The sequence below is a fragment of the Eleutherodactylus coqui genome, chromosome 3 (genome assembly GCF_035609145.1).
Source record: "Eleutherodactylus coqui strain aEleCoq1 chromosome 3, aEleCoq1.hap1, whole genome shotgun sequence".
Lineage (NCBI taxonomy): Eukaryota > Metazoa > Chordata > Amphibia > Anura > Eleutherodactylidae > Eleutherodactylus > Eleutherodactylus coqui.
The window spans coordinates 285,320,188-285,338,056 of NC_089839.1; the positions used below are offsets into that span (position 1 = coordinate 285,320,188).

Here is a 17,869-nt window from a genome sequence, read left to right on the forward strand (position 1 = left end):
ATACAAAGAGCGGCGCCTCCAGCACTTGATTAGCGCCGCTGGTGACGTCACACGTCAATCAGCCAATGACCCGCCCACGTCTTCCTCTTTCTTCCCGCGCAGCTCCTCCAGCACCTCGGACAGCGCCACTGGCCACGCCCTCCTTCGACGTCATACGTCAATCCCCGACGTGCTTCCAGTCCAGCCGTACTACGTCACCAGTTACCATAGAGACGACAGTACGGCGTCTCCTGGCTGTGGATGACAACAAACATGGCGGAGAGCAGCAGGAATACAGAGACGGGTCTGTTCTTATTTGTTTTGCTTCTATGACGTAAGATTGTGTGGACAGGGGGGGATGGGAGGGGGGCGCTGGAGAGACCGGTGCATAGCTGTGCAGGAACAACATGCAGCCATTAATTAGCAGCAGTGCCTTGAGGCTGTGAGGCAGACAGTATGGACGGTATGATAAACAGTGCAGCAGGAACAGAAGGGGTTAATAAAAATCTGTTCCTGCGGTCGGAACAGAGCGACATTTATCGACGCTCAGCGCTGAATTTCTCACTGGCATTTGTTTTTCGTGGCGCAATTGTTCAGATGGCCCTATGCGTTGTCTATATAGGGTGACCATACAGTTTTAACGGCTGTATAACGGGACAAACGGCGGATCTCAAGAGGAGTTCAGTGATTTCGCTTTTACTGCGGGGATTCCTCTGCCTTGATTTGTATGGCCGGGAGGCTATAGGACCTGCCCTGTGCTCCCCGCACGTACTGAACACACCATGTGGGGGAGGTCGGGCAGCCGCTATCTTCCCGCAGTTACTTTCATACTCCTGTGCCCTGGCGCGCAGTTTGAAAAGCTGGCAAGGTAGAAGAAATTTCCCTCATTCAGGTGCAGCTATGCTCTGTACCGCCGGGCGTAGCTGCGCCAGTGTGTTTAGGCCCTAACGAGCGATAATCAGTGAACGAGTTAGTTGTGGCGTCATTCGCTGTTTCACACGGTAATAGAAGGACCCTAAGGCCTCGTTCACACATGGGCTTTTTACCACGATTACCGGTAATCGCGGTTCAAAGCTCCCATCGCAGACATGAAGAAAACAGAGATTTTCAAGCACCGTCTGCTCTATTTTACTGCAGTTAGCATATGTCATCACCCATAACAATGATAGGGTTACTAAAGCCCGCTGTCAGACAAAAAGGAAAGTAAGATCGCAAAAAAAAAACGACTATACTGAGATGAGCGGGGATATACAGAGGTGAGCGGTGATATACAGAGATAAGCGGGGATATACAGAGATGAGCGGGGATATACAGAGATAAGCGGTTATATACAGAGATGAGCGGTGATATACAGAGATAAGCGGGGATATACAGAGATGAGCGGGGATATACAGAGATAAGCGGTTATATACAGAGATAAGCGGTTATATACAGAGATGAGCGGGAATATACAGAGATGAGCGGGGATATACAGAGATGAGCGGGGATATACAGAGATGAGCAGGGATATACAGAGATGAGCGGTGATATACAGAGATGAGCGGTGATATACAGAGATGGGCGGTGATATACAGAGATGGGCGGTGATATACTGAGATGAGCGGTGATATACAGAGATGAGCGGTGATATACTGAGATGAGTGGGGATATACTGAGATGAGTGGGGATATACAGAGATGAGCGGTGATATACAGAGATAAGCGGGGATATACAGAGATGAGCGGGGATATACAGAGATGAGCGGGGATATACAGAGATGAGCGGGGATATACAGAGATGAGCGGTGATATACAGAGATGAGCGATGATATACAGAGATGAGCGGTGATATACTGAGATGAGCGGTGATATACTGAGATGAGCGGTGATATACTGAGATGAGCGGGGATATACAGAGATGAGTGGTGATATACTGAGATGAGTGGGGATATACAGAGATGAGCGGGGATATACAGAGATGAGCGGGGATATACAGAGATGAGCGGGGATATACAGAGATGAGCGGGGATATACAGAGATGAGCGGTGATATACAGAGATGAGCAGGGATATACAGAGATGAGCGGTGATATACAGAGATGAGCGGTGATATACAGAGATGAGCGGGGATATACAGAGATGAGCGGGGATATACAGAGATGAGCGGGAATATACAGAGATTAGCGGGGATATACAGAGATTAGCGGGGATATACAGAGATTAGCGGGGATATACAGAGATGAGCGGGGATATACAGAGATGAGTGGGGATATACAGAGATGAGCAGGAATATACAGAGATGAGCGGGGATATACAGAGATGAGCGGGGATATACAGAGATGAGCGGGGATATACAGAGATGAGCGGGGATATACAGAGATGAGTGGGGATATACAGAGATAAGCAATGATATACAGAGATGAGCGGGGATATACAGAGATGACCGGGGATATACAGAGATGAGCGGTGATATACAGAGATGAGCGGTGATATACAGAGATGAGCGGGGATATACAGAGATGAGCGGGGATATACAGAGATGAGCGGTCATGTACAGAGATAAGCGATGATATACAGAGATGACCGGGGATATACAGAGATGACCGGGGATATACAGAGATGAGCGGTGATATGCAGAGATGAGTGGTGATATGCAGAGATGAGCGGTGATATACAGAGGTGAGTGGTGATATACAGAGATGAGCGGTCATGTACAGAGATAAGCGATGATATACAGAGATGACCGGGGATATACAGAGATGAGCGGGAATATACAGAGATGAGCGGGAATATACAGAGATAAGCGGGGATATACAGAGATGACCGGGGATATACAGAGATGAGCGGTGATATACAGAGTTGAGCAGAGATATACAGAGATGAGTTGTGATATACAGAGATGAGCGGGGATATACAGAGATGAGTGGGGATATACAGAGATAAGCAATGATATACAGAGATGAGCGGGGATATACAGAGATGACCGGGGATATACAGAGATGAGCGGTGATATACAGAGATGAGCGGTGATATACAGAGATGAGCGGGGATATACAGAGATGAGCGGGGATATACAGAGATGAGCGGTCATGTACAGAGATAAGCGATGATATACAGAGATGACCGGGGATATACAGAGATGACCGGGGATATACAGAGATGAGCGGTGATATGCAGAGATGAGTGGTGATATGCAGAGATGAGCGGTGATATACAGAGGTGAGTGGTGATATACAGAGATGAGCGGTCATGTACAGAGATAAGCGATGATATACAGAGATGACCGGGGATATACAGAGATGAGCGGGAATATACAGAGATGAGCGGGAATATACAGAGATAAGCGGGGATATACAGAGATGACCGGGGATATACAGAGATGAGCGGTGATATACAGAGTTGAGCAGAGATATACAGAGATGAGTTGTGATATACAGAGATGAGCGGTGATATACAGAGATGAGCAGTGATATACAGAGGTGAGCGGTGATATACAGAGATGAGCGATGATATACAGGGACGAGCAGTGATATACAGAGATGAGTGCTGATATACAGAGATGAGTGCTGATATACAGAGATGAGTGGTGATATACAGAGATGAGTGCTGATATACAGAGATGAGTGCTGATATACAGAGATGAGTGCTGATATACAGAGATGAGTGCTGATATACAGAGATGAGTGGTGATATACAGAGATGAGTGCTGATATACAGGCGCTGCTTATGTTTTTCTGCAGAAGTTATCAGTCACAGACCTTCTAGAAGTTTCTTCTCCTGCGTTGTCAGTTGCTTGTCTTCGGGTGCTTTCCCATCTGCACTCGGGTTTCCCTTTACTTGTTCTGGTCGGGAAGCAGGAAAGGGGAATCCCCGCAGCCGTACATCATCATCTCTGGACTAAACTTAGCAGCTCTGAACTGACCCCTTTAACTATAATGGGGTCCGTTCGGTTTCCGCTCAGCGGCCCGGCTTTTAGATGGGAAATGCAGCACTTTTTCTTTCAGTATTTTGTGCCGATTCTGCGACTAAACCTCTGATGCAGCACAGATGTGAGACCACCCTGACATGTGATACCCCACCTCTTTAATAAGTGAGGTTCTGCAGCAGTTGCAATGTGTATTCTACAGCTTGGTTTTATCTCAATCAGTGGTGGACAGGTACTCTATCTGCCCGTAGGCTGAGGTCACAGGTGTGCCAGTGTACTGTCACCAAGCAGCGCCATGCAGTACCCAGAAGCCTGTACGTTGTCCAATATTCAAGAAGCCTTGACATAGGAAGCCTATTCTCATCCTTGGAGATCGACCGGGACGTGACAGGATACAAGTCCTTGCTCTTACTAAAGAGTTACTACAGCAGCAAGTATACAGATGTAGTAGTCGTTAACATGGAGCATTGTGATAACTTAATTTACAGCATTGTAGTAAATTGTAGTTAAAGGGGTTGTCCGGGACTTTTTCTACTGATGACCTATGCTCAGGATAGGTCATCAGTAGTTTATAATAGGCAAGGTTGCCTCAGTACCGGGGAGCTGTGCCTGTAGTGCCAAGTCAGCCCACTGCAACGTTAACAGTACTATCTATTTGAGGGCTCCTTCACACGGGTGCTGCAATTCTCGGATGGCCGTAGCGCAGCCGAAAATCGCATGAACAAGAGGCAGCCGCGACCAAGTCCTGGCTGCATCTCCCGTTTTAATGGCCATTCAGACGGCCGGGCCTGCGGCATATATACGCCGCAGCCCAGGATGCCGTCGGGAAGGGGGAGAGAGTTTAGCTCTGCTAAACTCCCTCCCTGTCTTCGCCCATTGCCGGCTGTCAGCAAAGGGAGGGGGCGGAAGCTAGTGTGCTAAACTCTCCGGCTCTTCCCGGCTGCCTGCAATGGGAGGAGGCGGAATGGGGCGGGAGCTAATCTACCGCCCCATCCCGCCCCCTCAATTTGCCAGCAGCCGGCAAGAAGTGGAGAGAGGGAGGGAGTTTAGCAGCTTCCATAGGAGTCTATGGGACCAGCTGGCTAATTCCGGCTGAAAGATAGGTCTAGCCCTATCTTTTCCAGACAGCGTAAAAATGTCCGGCTAGAATGTGTGCCGTATGGGCTATCTTTTCTGGCTGGGTGTTTTTACACACCAGAAAATCACTCATTTAAATCAGATAGTCGTGATTTTCGGCCAGCTGGCTCCAGGATAGGTCATCAGTATTAAAGTCCTGGAAAGTTATCATAACATTCTAACTGTCAAGTTAAAGTTTGCTAAATCTGTACTTACATACATGCATTTACAGATGTAGCAAAAGCTAACTTGACATTTAACACATTATGATAACTTAAAGGGGTTGTCCAGGGATGTACTAGCAATGATGCATCCTCACGATGTTATCAATAGTTAGCTGGGGTCGATCTCTCAGAATCTAAGCTGATCAGGCATCCACTGTCAGCGCTGCTACACTCAGGGCGGAAACCCACTGGCGTTTTATTCTCTCTTTCGCTGCGAGAGCAAGTGAAAACACTCGCCTCGCAGCACTAGAAAAATGCTGGAATATCGCCAGTGTTTTCAATGGGGCCAGCGGCAGCAGCGCTAGCCTCATTGAAAACATCAGGAGAATACTGCGGACTTCTGCGACAGCTCTCACAGCTGTCACAGCTGTGGCAGAAATGCAACATGCTATCCGATTGCTTTCAATGGGGTCTGTGCTGCTGCAGGTTTGTGGCAACCCCCGCAGTATGATTTTCGGGGAAGGGCTTGAAATATAAGCCCTTCCCTGAAAATCATCATTAACTGGAAAGAAAAACAAACAAAAAAAAATGTACTCGCTGCTCAGACGCGTCCTCCGGCTGGCTCCCCTGCACTGCTGTCCAGCACTTTCAGCAGGCGGGGATTTAAAAATCCCTGCCTCCTGAAAGGGCTGTGCTGATTGGCTGAGTGCTCAGCCAATTACAGCCAGCGCCTAATAGCTAAGCGCTTATATTTCAAGCCCTTCTCCGAAAATCATACTGCGGAAACTCCTGCCACACCTGTCACAACTGTGACAGTAGTTGGAATATGTGTCTTGCGGCACTGACAGCAGGTGCCTAATTAGCTGATCGGCCGTGGTCATGAGTGATGAACCCTAGCCAATCAACTTTTAATGACCCCCTCTGAGGATAGGTGATCAGTAGTATTTGGAAAACCCCCTTAACAACAATAATCGAGTTTGCACAATGCACCAGTCATGTTACATCTGTACACATACATATATACATAAGGAAATGAATAGTGTTATGTAATATGTAGACTTCTGCATTACCAGATGGCGGGCTTCATGATCTATGTAATGCGGCTTTATTAATATTTTTGCTATTCTTCCACCTACAAAGACTTGAATTAATCGGACTAATTACATGCTGATTATAGCATTTTTTACTTGGGTATTTGAAGCCCGATGACGTATTGTTGTTTGTGTCAGTAGCATTAAATATTGTCATGTATTGTCACGGCGGTGCGGCTGTCACATTCATCCATGCCCCCGACATCTTATTAGATATCTTTACTTGTGATTGCGGTATTTATTTTCTTGGTACATTGCGGTCCACACAACTAACTGCTAATTGCTAGTAATAATTATTGTTAGGAAGAGACATTGCGGTGTCAGAGGCCCGACACACAATACTAATTATTACTAATGAATTATTGTTATGGTAATTAACCACTTACAGAGTTAGAAAGACCGGGAAGTCGTTTATATTACTAATCATATACTATTATCTATTAATTAGTCCCCTTTTACTCTAACTGCCTAACCTGGAATACATTGTTCTAGTTTGGGTAATTATCACAGTAAAGTTAGGTAGCTTTTCGGAGTTCGTAACAAAGTTTATTCACAGTTGATTTGATAAAATCAGAGCAGAAGTAGTTTGGGTAAATAGTAATAATAATAATTATTATTATTAAAGGAGTTATCCAGTTGTAAGCTATCAATGGTGTTTCCCTAGGATAGATCATTAATAGTAGAATGGTGGGGGTCTGCTGCCCAGGGTTCTAAAGATTAGCAGTTTTCTGGGTTGGTGTGTTTGGGCACTGAATAGACAGTTCCGTTCTCACTGCAGTAGTCAGGCTTGGTATTACAGCTAGTTCCCATTCATTTCAAGGCCTGTAATACCAAGCCTGGCCACTGCAGTGAGAACAGAGCTGTCTGCTTCCTGCAGAAATCAGTTCACTTAAAATAGCTGAGTAGCTGTTCATTTAAAAAATGGATCCAGTAAAATACCCAATGATTTCAATGGGAATAAAGGCTCGTTCACATCAGCGCTTCAGGCTTATGCTTACTTGCTTCATTTGAGGAGCAAGAAAACAGCACCCAGGGCTGAACAGGTCCATCTTATGATGCAACTGAACGACCCAGCCTTTAGGCTCCTTCACACAGGCGTATTTGAGAATAGAACCTATTGTTTTCAATGCATTGTTTCACGTGTCCGTATTTTGCGCATGCATTTTGGTCATGCAAAAAAAGCCATGACCATCTGAAGCATTGGATACCAATGTACTTGTTCAGATGGGCGATTTTTTTTTGGAGCATAAAATTGACTGGCCGGAAAAGATAGCACACATTGTGCGCATTCTGTACGGCCACTTTTATGCTGACTGGAAAAGATAGGTCTCATAGACTCCTATGGTAGCCTATGAGAGCTGCAAAGAGATTAGCACACTAGCTCCCTCCCCTTCCCACCCCCTCCCCTTGCGAGTAGATGGCAAGGGGCGGAGAGGGGGCAGGAGTTTAACATACTAACTCGTGCCCAGTCCTGCCCACTTCCTTTACTGGCAGATGGCAAGGGGTAGAGAGGTGGAGTGAAGGGGGAGGAAGTTTAGCAGAGCTAATGTTGCAGCAGTGCTGAGATCACTGCCGGATTGACTAAGTACGGTGCGGGTTTAAGACTTGGTTCTGCACTTTCTAGCTCAGTAGGTGTGACATAATGTAGTCACATCTGTAGGTAGTTACCTGGGTATTTACCTGGGCTGGATACTGAGCTAAGGTGCTGTGAATTGCCAGTTGCATGCTGTCTTAGCTGGTAGTAAGTGGCTCCCATGGAAAGCGTGGTCTCCGCTGTGACGTGAACAGCTAAGTGTGGTGTTTCCTGGGGTTTGCTTTGTCCTTTATTTTGTTGGTTAAGTAGGGTTACTTAGGTCCCAGGAACGAGTGCAGGCCCACATCTATCAAAGCGATCAGTCTGCTGTGCTAGGCAGGGCCCTCTCCCTCGTCGTCACATATTTAGGGAAAGACTTCCCAATTATTTTGTGTTGTTTATTTCAGTTGCTGCACATCATTTGCGGATGTAACAGCTAAACTCTCTCCCCCCGCCCGACGGTATTCTGGACTGTGCATATGCCGCTATTTTGCAGCATCAAAAAATCGCCCAAAAATCGCAACCATGTGAAGCATTGGATTCCAATGTATTAAGATGGACGGTTTTTGGTCACATACAAAAATGGACATCAGCAATCGTTTTTGGTCTTGCCCTGTCTTTTGCTGAGATACACTGGAAACTCCCATAGACTTCAGTTGAAGCGGAAAAAAAGAAAGGGGGGGGGGGGAGTTACATAGCATACAACACTGGGGAAAGAAGACAGCTGATATATTTAAGCATTAGTTGTCATTCTGAGGCTTTCTGCTGATCAATGATTTTTCCATGCTGCAGCGTATTTTTTTGCCAATACGCAGCAGCTGCCCGTGTTAACGGCAGAATATATGTGGCTAAAGATTGGGACTTGATCATGGCAATTCTTCATTCATGCGATTTTACGGCGCGTACAGACAACCGTAAAGTCACATACGGCTATATGAAAGAGGCCTTAGTAAGGCACAATTTCCATCATTTTAGGGACTCCAAAACCGGTAATCTGAATAATTCCTGGATCACCAACCCTTCTTCAGTAATTGTGACCATAGCATGTAAGAAAGTCGTCCAGGCCCCTTTGTACTCTTTTATCAAATTTGCTATCACCACTTTGGGGAGAGAGTTCCATAGTCTCACTGCTATTACAGTAAAGAACCCACTTCTATATCAGTGTAGAAATCTGCTTTCCTGTAGACGTAGAGGGTGCCCTATTGTTACAGTCAGTCCTTGGTATGAATTGATCATGGAAGAGGTCTCTATATTGTCCCCTGATATATTTATACATAGGGAAAAAATTACTAAGCCCGACATTTCTCACACCAGGCTTTGTATGTTTCCCCCCAGAGCATGGTGGCTTAATACAGGAAGAGGTGCGTCCCCATCAGCTCCGAGCACCTTCACAGAACAACTGGTCCCGACAAACTGTATATTTCAAGCATAATTTAGTGTCTGGCGTAACTATACATAAATTTGTTGGTCCGGGTTGGGCATGCCCCCTTCCTGACAAGCCATGCCCACACTGCCCAAAAGTGGTGAGGTTGCTAACAAGTTGCAAAATTTTTTGCCAAATTTTGCAACTTTTCTATGACAGCTTTCTGGCCTAAAGCCTTCTGGAGGGGGCGGTAGTTCACCTCTCAGCTGTTTTTACTATACTAAATACTCCTGATTTTGATTTCCGAGTTCTTCTGCACATTGACATTAGTTTGTCCGGGGCGGTACACCTGTGAGACTGCAATATAGTTGTCCTAAGACAAAGTCAGGGCTCTTTCCTACAAGTGCATAAATGGCAACGGCCTTTATTACGTTTTTACACTCACTCTGTATAAGTGGCTGAATGGGCGTTTTTCCGTGATCACGGCCAGCGTTTTCCCGTCCATTTACGCGACCGTAAGCGTCGTTTTTAGCGAAAAAATATACCGCACCCCGAAAAATCCCTCGCTCTGAGGCTGAGCGTATATGCGCCGGCCAGATATATGTTCTAATATTCACGCTGCCAGCGTATTTACGCGCCATATATTTGCTTGTGTGAACGGATGCATTGAAAATCAATGCCTCTCATTGGTGCCTGGGCGTGAAAACGCGCTATATATGCACTCGTGTGAAAAGATGAGGGAAGGGCTGGACGGGTCTCCTGTTTATTTAATATTCTTAAGTAGTATAACTTACAAGGTTTCCTGACATACAGGATTCTCGCAAAATTTTTAAAAAGGCAGAAACGTTTGACAAGTTCCCTTTAGGGCTTTTTCACACGGGTCGGAATCAGCAGCAGAAAATTCTACACCAAAATCCGCATGTCTAATGTGAGGATTTTTATGCAGAACTGAAAATTGCTTAATTCTACATCAAAATTCACATTTAGACTTGCAGATTTTGGTGCGGATTTCCACAGTGGTAAATTCTACCTCCGCCAGTTCCGTCTCATGTGAATGAAACTTTTTTTTTATCTGTTGTCAATTGTCAAAAACGCCTAATTATTGTGTTTTAAGAATTTGACACAGTAAAACATAAAAAGCAAACACTGCGAATACTTTCTAGAAGTGCTGTATAATGCACATCAACAAGCAATTAATATTTCTCCCTTCTCATCAACTCCTGCCTTTTGATCCTTCACTTTTCTGACTTCTGCTCCTCTTCAGGGCGGCTTCACACGAGCGTGTTTTTTTTGTGTGTGCATACGCACGCACAAAACACGCTTCTATTAGAGCCAATGCATTCCCTATGGCGTGTGCACATGTCCGTGCTTTACAGGCGTGTACCTGCAAAGATAGGACATGCGTGCACCATAGGGAATGCACGCATTGTCTTCAATGGATTCGGCTGCTGCCGGCGGCTTCATTGAAGACCATAGCCTGCCGGGACCCCGTAATTGTTTTTCAGGGAAGAGCTTTAAATATAATCTCTTCCCTGAAAAACAAGAATTTTAGTGTAAAAAAAAAACAAACATACCTGTCCGCCGCTGCCGTGTTCCCGCGCAGGGATGAAGAACACATCTGCCGCATGCGCTTAGCTCCGCCCCATCCCACACCCTCCAATTGCAAAGAATGGGTGGGGAGGAGAGGACAGGTGAGCCTGCACGGAAAAGGAGAGCAGAAGGAGGGCTGCTAAACTCCCTCACACCTGCGGACGCGGCCATGGGCTCCAGTAGGATCCCATGCAGCGGACGACGTATTCCGGCCCAAAAGATAGTTCCAGGACTATCTTTTGGGCCCAACGTAAAAACACCCGGCACTATATTGGCTGGCCGGGCGCTTTTACATCTCAGGAATACGGCCATGTGATCTGATGCATTGGAATCCAATGCATCAGATCACAGCGTATATCAGCCGGCCGTGAAAACGGCTGGCTGATATATGCTCGTGGGAAAGAGCCCTTATGGTGGGGATTTCCATTCAAAGGAATGATACACTTTTGGATGCGAATTTCGCCACGGATGATTTGATGTGGAATCTACGTGGATTCTGTGTAGATTCCACGTCACACCACAGTGAAATCCGTCATGAGAACATGGTCTAAAGGTTAGTAATGTTTCATAGTCTTTGCGGAAGTAAGGTTACATTCACGATCTCGTCCCCTATTGGTCCTGCTCTCTTCTTTATGATGGGTTCTCCATCCCGCCTTTTGACCTCCGAGTAGGATTAGGACGTTGGTAATAGCACACTCTTGGACCTCGTACCGTTACTCAGCCATGACTCCCCTCAGCGACACTATGTTGGTGATGACATGCGATGAGGTTGGTATATTGGGAGTTAATATATGTACCTAACGTCATACGCCGGGTACATTTTCAGACAAAGGTCCCTACATGGTTCTGCAGCTATAATCAGCTCAGTGTAGGAGTTGTGTCAGGAAGAGCTGTGATTTTTCTCTTTCACTTTGCTCATTCTTATGAAATGTTTTTCTTTTAATGAGGACATATTTTTTATAAGAAACACAGAAAAAAGTATGGATAAGCTGTACTTTACTCTGTTTGAACTATGAAATGTACTTTTTGCATGTAATGGTAATTATATGATGACTGCAAGTCTCACCTAAGCAAACTGCTAGTCAGTGTATGTTATACTGTTATACTGAGCTTTATACGTATACATGGACTAGGGATGGGTGGGTGGATAGCTACTCAATATTTAGGCAATTCAGGAGGTTCCCCATTTTTTTTTGAGCATCTTACCTAGCGATTTGATATGTTTTGGAGATGATTAGACTGACTTACAGTAGACTTCATCATAAGTCAATAAAACATCCTTAGTTTGTAACATCTAGTCTACTGTGATTTCTTAGATGTTAGTGCTTAAAGGGGAATTCCACTGTTTTCTGGTATGTCATTGGGATGTGTCTAAAAGTACAGTAGCAGGAAGGAGAACTGAAAGAGGTATTACCAGAATTCACTTTTATCACCTATCCACTGTGATATCACAATCAAGGTAAGGGCCCTTTTAATAGCAATAATTATCGCTCAAAATTTGTTTAAACAGCCAAAATTTGTTACGGTATACTACGCGTTATACGCCAGCCTGGGTGCCCAGCTGGCATACCTGGATGGAACGGGTAGAAAAGGCAGATGTAAATAACCAACACGAACAATACTAAGCAGAACTGAGGCAGATGGAAAAACCTGGCAGACACTAGCAAAGTATAGCAGACAAGCTGACAGAAGCAGGAGACCAACAGAGGCAGACTAGCTAGCACACTGAGGGGAACCAATAACTGGCAGTGATTGCAAGTCTCTGCCTGACCTTTAAACAAAAGCCTCCGCCCAGGGACAAAAGGTTTCTATAATGACTTATGAAAAACTCTATGAAACCTCCATGTAGCTGGCAAATCAAGTTCATAAGCAAGCGGGTTTACTACACGTGTGATGACAAAGGGACCCACGTAACACGGCGCCAGTTTCAAAGACGGAACCTTCAATTTGAGATTTCTAGAAGACAAATATAGCTTCTGTCCCACCCTGTAAGGTTCAGATACTGACAGACTCCCCCCACTACCCAACTGCATACGAGCCCCTGTTGATTCCAGGTTCTTCTGTACTTCTTTCTATACCCCCTGCAGCGCATCTGTTGCGACATCAGCTGCAGGACAGGCAGATGGAGTAGAAATAGCTGTAAGGAAACGGGGATGCTGACCATAAACGCAAAGTAATGGAGATACCCCAGTGGAAGAACAAGTATGGTTGTTTAACGCAAACTCTGCCAATGGTAGGAATTCTGCCCACTGATGAGCCTTTTCGCTAGCAAGCAATCGTAAATATTCCAATCGTAAATATTCTTTCGCTCAGTCTGACCATTAGTTTGCGGGTGGAATGCTGACAAGAAGGAAAGCGATGTTCCCAGGTTTCTACATAAGGCTCGCCAAAATTGCGCAACAAACTGAACACCACGATCAGATACGCTGTTCTCGGAAACCCCATGTAGACGAATGATGTATTTTTTTAAAAAAAATCTTGGAAGAGTGTATCGCAGAAGGTAGCTTCTTTAACGCCATGAAATGTGCCATTTTTGAGAAACGGTCTACAACAACTAGGATAGTGATGAACGTCTGAGACTCAGGTAGATCGGTGATAAAATCTACCGATAAATGCGACCACGGATGAGAAGGCACCGGTAATGGTCTCAGAGGCCCCTCCAGACGGCGCCACCGACTTTTACTGCGTGCACAGAAAGAACATCCCTTAATAAAGTCGCGGATCTCCCAAGACATGCCTGGCCACCAGTAGTGTCTAGTACAAAGGTCCATAGTCCCCTGAACCCCCGGATGGCCTGCGAGAACAGATGAGTGAGACTCTTTAATGACTTTAAGACGCAAGGTCTCTGGCACAAACCATCTGCTCTCCGGGACCCCCGAAAGAGAGTCCTACTGACAATTTTGTAGATGAGGAATGAAATCACATTCTACAACTGCCACCACCACCCCAGGTGCCAAGCTATTCTCAGGAGCCACTGTCTCACTTTCTGGTGAACCGAAACTCTGTGAGAGGGCGTCTGCCTTTATGTTCTTCTCCCCTAGAATATATGTAATGACGAGGTTAAACCTGGCAAAAAACAACCCCCACCTGGCCTGACAAACTGTAAATCTCTAAATGAACTTCCGCGAGAAGAACGCACATGGACTATACCCAGATCTCCCGCTGACTTCCTGAGACAATACAGCCCCCGCCCCCACCTCAGACGCATCGACCTCAATAAAGAATGGTCGCCGTGCGTTAGGCTGTACAAGCAGTGGGGCAGCCGTAAACGCCCTTTTGAGATGACTAAAAGCCTCTAGGGCCTCTGGCGATCATCTTACCAAGTCAGCACCCTTCTTGGTAAGATTAGTCAGGGGTTGAGCAATAACAGAATAATTCTTAATATATTTACGGTAAAAATTTGCGAAACCTAAAAACCGCTGGAGAGCTTTCAGGTTATCTGGTCTGACCCATTGGGAGATTGCTGCCACTTTATCAGACTCCATTTGAATCTCCGTGGGTGAAATCACATAACCAAGGAAAGGCACTTGTTTAGTACCAAAAATGCATTTTTCCAACTTGACAAAAAGTTGGTACTCCCGCAAATGGGTCAGAACCAGCCTCAGGTGCCGCACATGTGAATCACAGTCTGGGGAGTACACCAGAATGTAATATATGACCAAAAATACCCCAAGGAAGTCGTGGAAGACCGCGTTCAAAAATCCCTGGAACACAACGGGGCTATTACAAAGTCCGAAGGGCATGACCAGATATTCAAAATGTCCTAACAGGGCATTGAAAGTGGTCTTCCACTCATCTCCCTCTCGGATGCGAATTAAATTGTAATCCCCCCCTTAAGCCCAATTTGGAAAACCAGTGGGCCCCTACCACCTGATTCAATAACTTAGGAATCAGGGGCAAGGAGCACTGGTTCTTTACTGTAATTTTATTCAAAGCCCGATAATCCACACAAGGCCTCAATGTCCCATCCTTCTTCTCTACAAAGAAGATACCTGCCCCGGCAGGGGACCTGGACGGCCTGATGTGTCATTTGGCCAGAGACTCTGAGATATAGGACTTAAGGGCTTTGCGGTCACTCCCAAATTGAAAATGGCTCCCTTAGGGATGGGACTGTCGGGGATTAAATCAATACCACAGTCCCACTCCCTATGGGGAGGCAAAGTCTCAGACAGTTTCTTGGAAAATACGCCCTAAAAATCAGACAAATACTTAGGAATAAGTATGGTATCTGCTGAACACATGGATATAGTAGCTAAGTGACTATGACAGGACAACCCCCAATGTGTCAATCCCCGAGTGAACCAATCAAATCGGGAATTGTGCAGTGCCAACCAGGGCATACCAAGCACTACCTCAATGGACATCCTTTCAATTACCAAGAACGACAGATTCTCAGAATGGAGAACACCCACAGTGAACTGTAAAATGGGAGTCCTCCATTGTACAACACCTGCAGACAGAAGGGTAGAATCATTGCTAGTGAAGCATATGGGAATCTTTAATTCAGTCATCAGAGGTCTGACAAAACTTAAACTAATCAAATTGGCGGCAGCACCCGAATCAATAAAAGTTTGACCGGACCGAGTGAAATTCCGGAAGCCAATCTGACAAGGCACCAACAACTTATAGAGTACCTGTGATCCTAGGCGATCCTCCCCAAAATTGCCTAGAATCTGAAGTTTTCTGCCTGTTCAGACTAATGTTGTAGACGCTTCTGAGGACAAGTTGCTACACAATGTCCGGCTTTCCCACAATAGAGGCAGAGACGATAAATCATCCGGAACCATCGCCGTTCCTCGGGACTTAGCTGGTCCACTTCCATAGGCTCGGCACCAGAAGTTGGCATGAGAGAAGTGGGAGCAGGTCTGCTGGATTCCCTAGCCTTATGGGCCTGACGTTCCTCTTTTCTAGATCTCAGTCTCCTGTCAGCTTTGGTCGCCAATTCCATCGCATCATTGAGTGTCACGGGAGCGGGATGAGAAATGAGTAGATCCTTGACAGCGTTAGAAAGACCCAACAAATCACATCTTTAGGGGCGCTATCGTTCCAAGACGTTTCACCTGCATACAGTCTAAATTTAGAGCAATAGTCCTCTACCCACTGCTGCCCCTGACGTAGAGACATGAGATGAGATACCGCCAACCCCGCACGGTCCGGCTCATCAAAAATACCTCCATGTTCCCAAAAAACAAATCAACTGACTGCACGCAAGCTGAACTCTCAGGTAAGGAGTAGGCCTATGTCTGGGGGTGACCCCGAAGTAAGGATATAATCAATCCAACTTTCTGGGATTCTGAGCCGGAGGAGTGGGGCTGCATCCGAAAATACAATCTATATGCCTTCTGAAACACAAAAAACTTGCTCCTCTCCCTTGAAAATACCTCAGGAAGAGGACACTTGGGCACAGGAATAGAAGTGGCAGTAGAAACATGCACTAACTCCCACTGTCCCTGGGCCACCATACGACCGGAAAGGTCTTAGATCACGATCACTAAATCCTGCAACTAACTTGTGAGGGTACTTATGGCCTCCATTGGAGAGCAATTTTAAGGGCCAGTTATTATCTTACAGTATACTACCTGTGATATGCCAGCCCAGATGCCCTAGATCTCATCCACAACCCCTGTCCCTGACTGCTTGCCTCCACTCCTGGCTAACCCCAGGCGGGCAACTGGGCGGCGGTCCCTACTCTAACTAGGGACCGAAAAAGGGCCGCTGGTGTACCTGGATGGAAAGGGTAGAATACTGACAGAAAAGGCAGATGTAAATAACCAACACGAACAATACTAAGCAGAACTGAGGCAGATGGAGAAACCTGGCGGATAATAGCAAAGTATAGCAGACAAGCTAAAACAAGTAGGAGACCAACAGAAGCAGACTAGCTAGCACACTGAGGGGAACCAATAACTGGCAGTGATTGCAAGTCTCTGCCTGACCTTTAAACAAAAGCCTCCGCCCAGGGGTGGAGAGAGGGAGACAGACAACTCCCAACAGAACACAAAGGGAGCTTGTGCACGGTAGCTGCAGGCGCGCACGGCGCCATGCGCCACCAGTACCACGCCGCCCACGCCTGCCAGGGACTCGCGCCCCCGGTAGCCGGACAACAAGTCGGGGGATGCGCCCCGACCGCGGGTCCCCGTGTACCACCGCCCCGTGAGGACCAGTAACCGCCGCATGGTAACATAGTCGTTACATGTAAATGTGGGCAGTTGTGCACTATTCGTTCACTTGTCATTTAGCGCTGGTTTTTAGCATAAAAATAGTCGTCATCAGGCCATTCAAAATTCGCTCCATTTGAATGAAAATCGCTCAGTATTTTGAGCGGCCTGACAACTAAACAATGTATTCATTGTGTTTGTATTGCATATACAATGAGTACATTGTTAACTCTGATGGAAGAAGACAATGGAACCCTGATGGCCAGATAATCCCTCAAATAAACACACGGCTACTTGAGCAAACAACTAGTTCTTCTTTTACAAAGTTTACTTTAGCTAATAAGGGAAATAGAGCCATTATCTGTAAGTGTAATTTTATGCAAAGGTTTTGTCAATTTGTTCGTCCGTTTAAGTGATTATCTTTGCATGTAAATGGGCCTTTAGTCACAGCTGAGAACCCGAGGAGAAAGGAGAAGCATTTTTTAACTGCTTCTGCCTTCTCCTGTTCCTGGGTACATAGCACTCAATGAGCTCTATGTGCTAAGAAGTGGAAGTGTTTCTTCCACTACGCGAGCCGGCGATCACATGTTCACCAAGAGCCCCCTGGCACAGCAGAGCTGCAAGGTCCTAGTGGGCCCTGATCAGTTCTGCCAGTGACTATTGATGTCTTCCCCTGTAACTTAGGCTCCTATGGATGCCCCAGCTACAGTGTCAAAAAATAAAAAAAGACCAAGTGAATGACTCCTAGAGGTCGTATATGACGTCATAGGGGACATGTTAAAAAATTAGATACAAAAATACATTTTAAAAAATTACAGCATAAAATAAAAATATAAACATAAAAAAGAAATTGACCCAAAGCCGACGCCAACCAAAACCATCGTTGTATGCGCTCTGTAATCCAAAACTATACAAATTATATATCAAAACATC

At 45.9% G+C, this 17,869-nt stretch overlaps 1 protein-coding gene across 1 annotated transcript in view; it reads left to right on the forward strand.

Moving 5' to 3' along the window:
* The first annotated feature begins 203 nt into the window (after positions 1-203).
* AGBL4 (AGBL carboxypeptidase 4) overlaps positions 204-17,869 on the forward strand; it is a 1,858,614-nt gene continuing 1,840,948 nt past the window's right edge. The window contains exon 1 of the mRNA XM_066594768.1: positions 204-283. Coding sequence (XP_066450865.1) covers positions 241-283 — 43 coding nt within the window. The 5' untranslated portion in view covers positions 204-240. The remainder of the gene's footprint in view (positions 284-17,869) is intronic.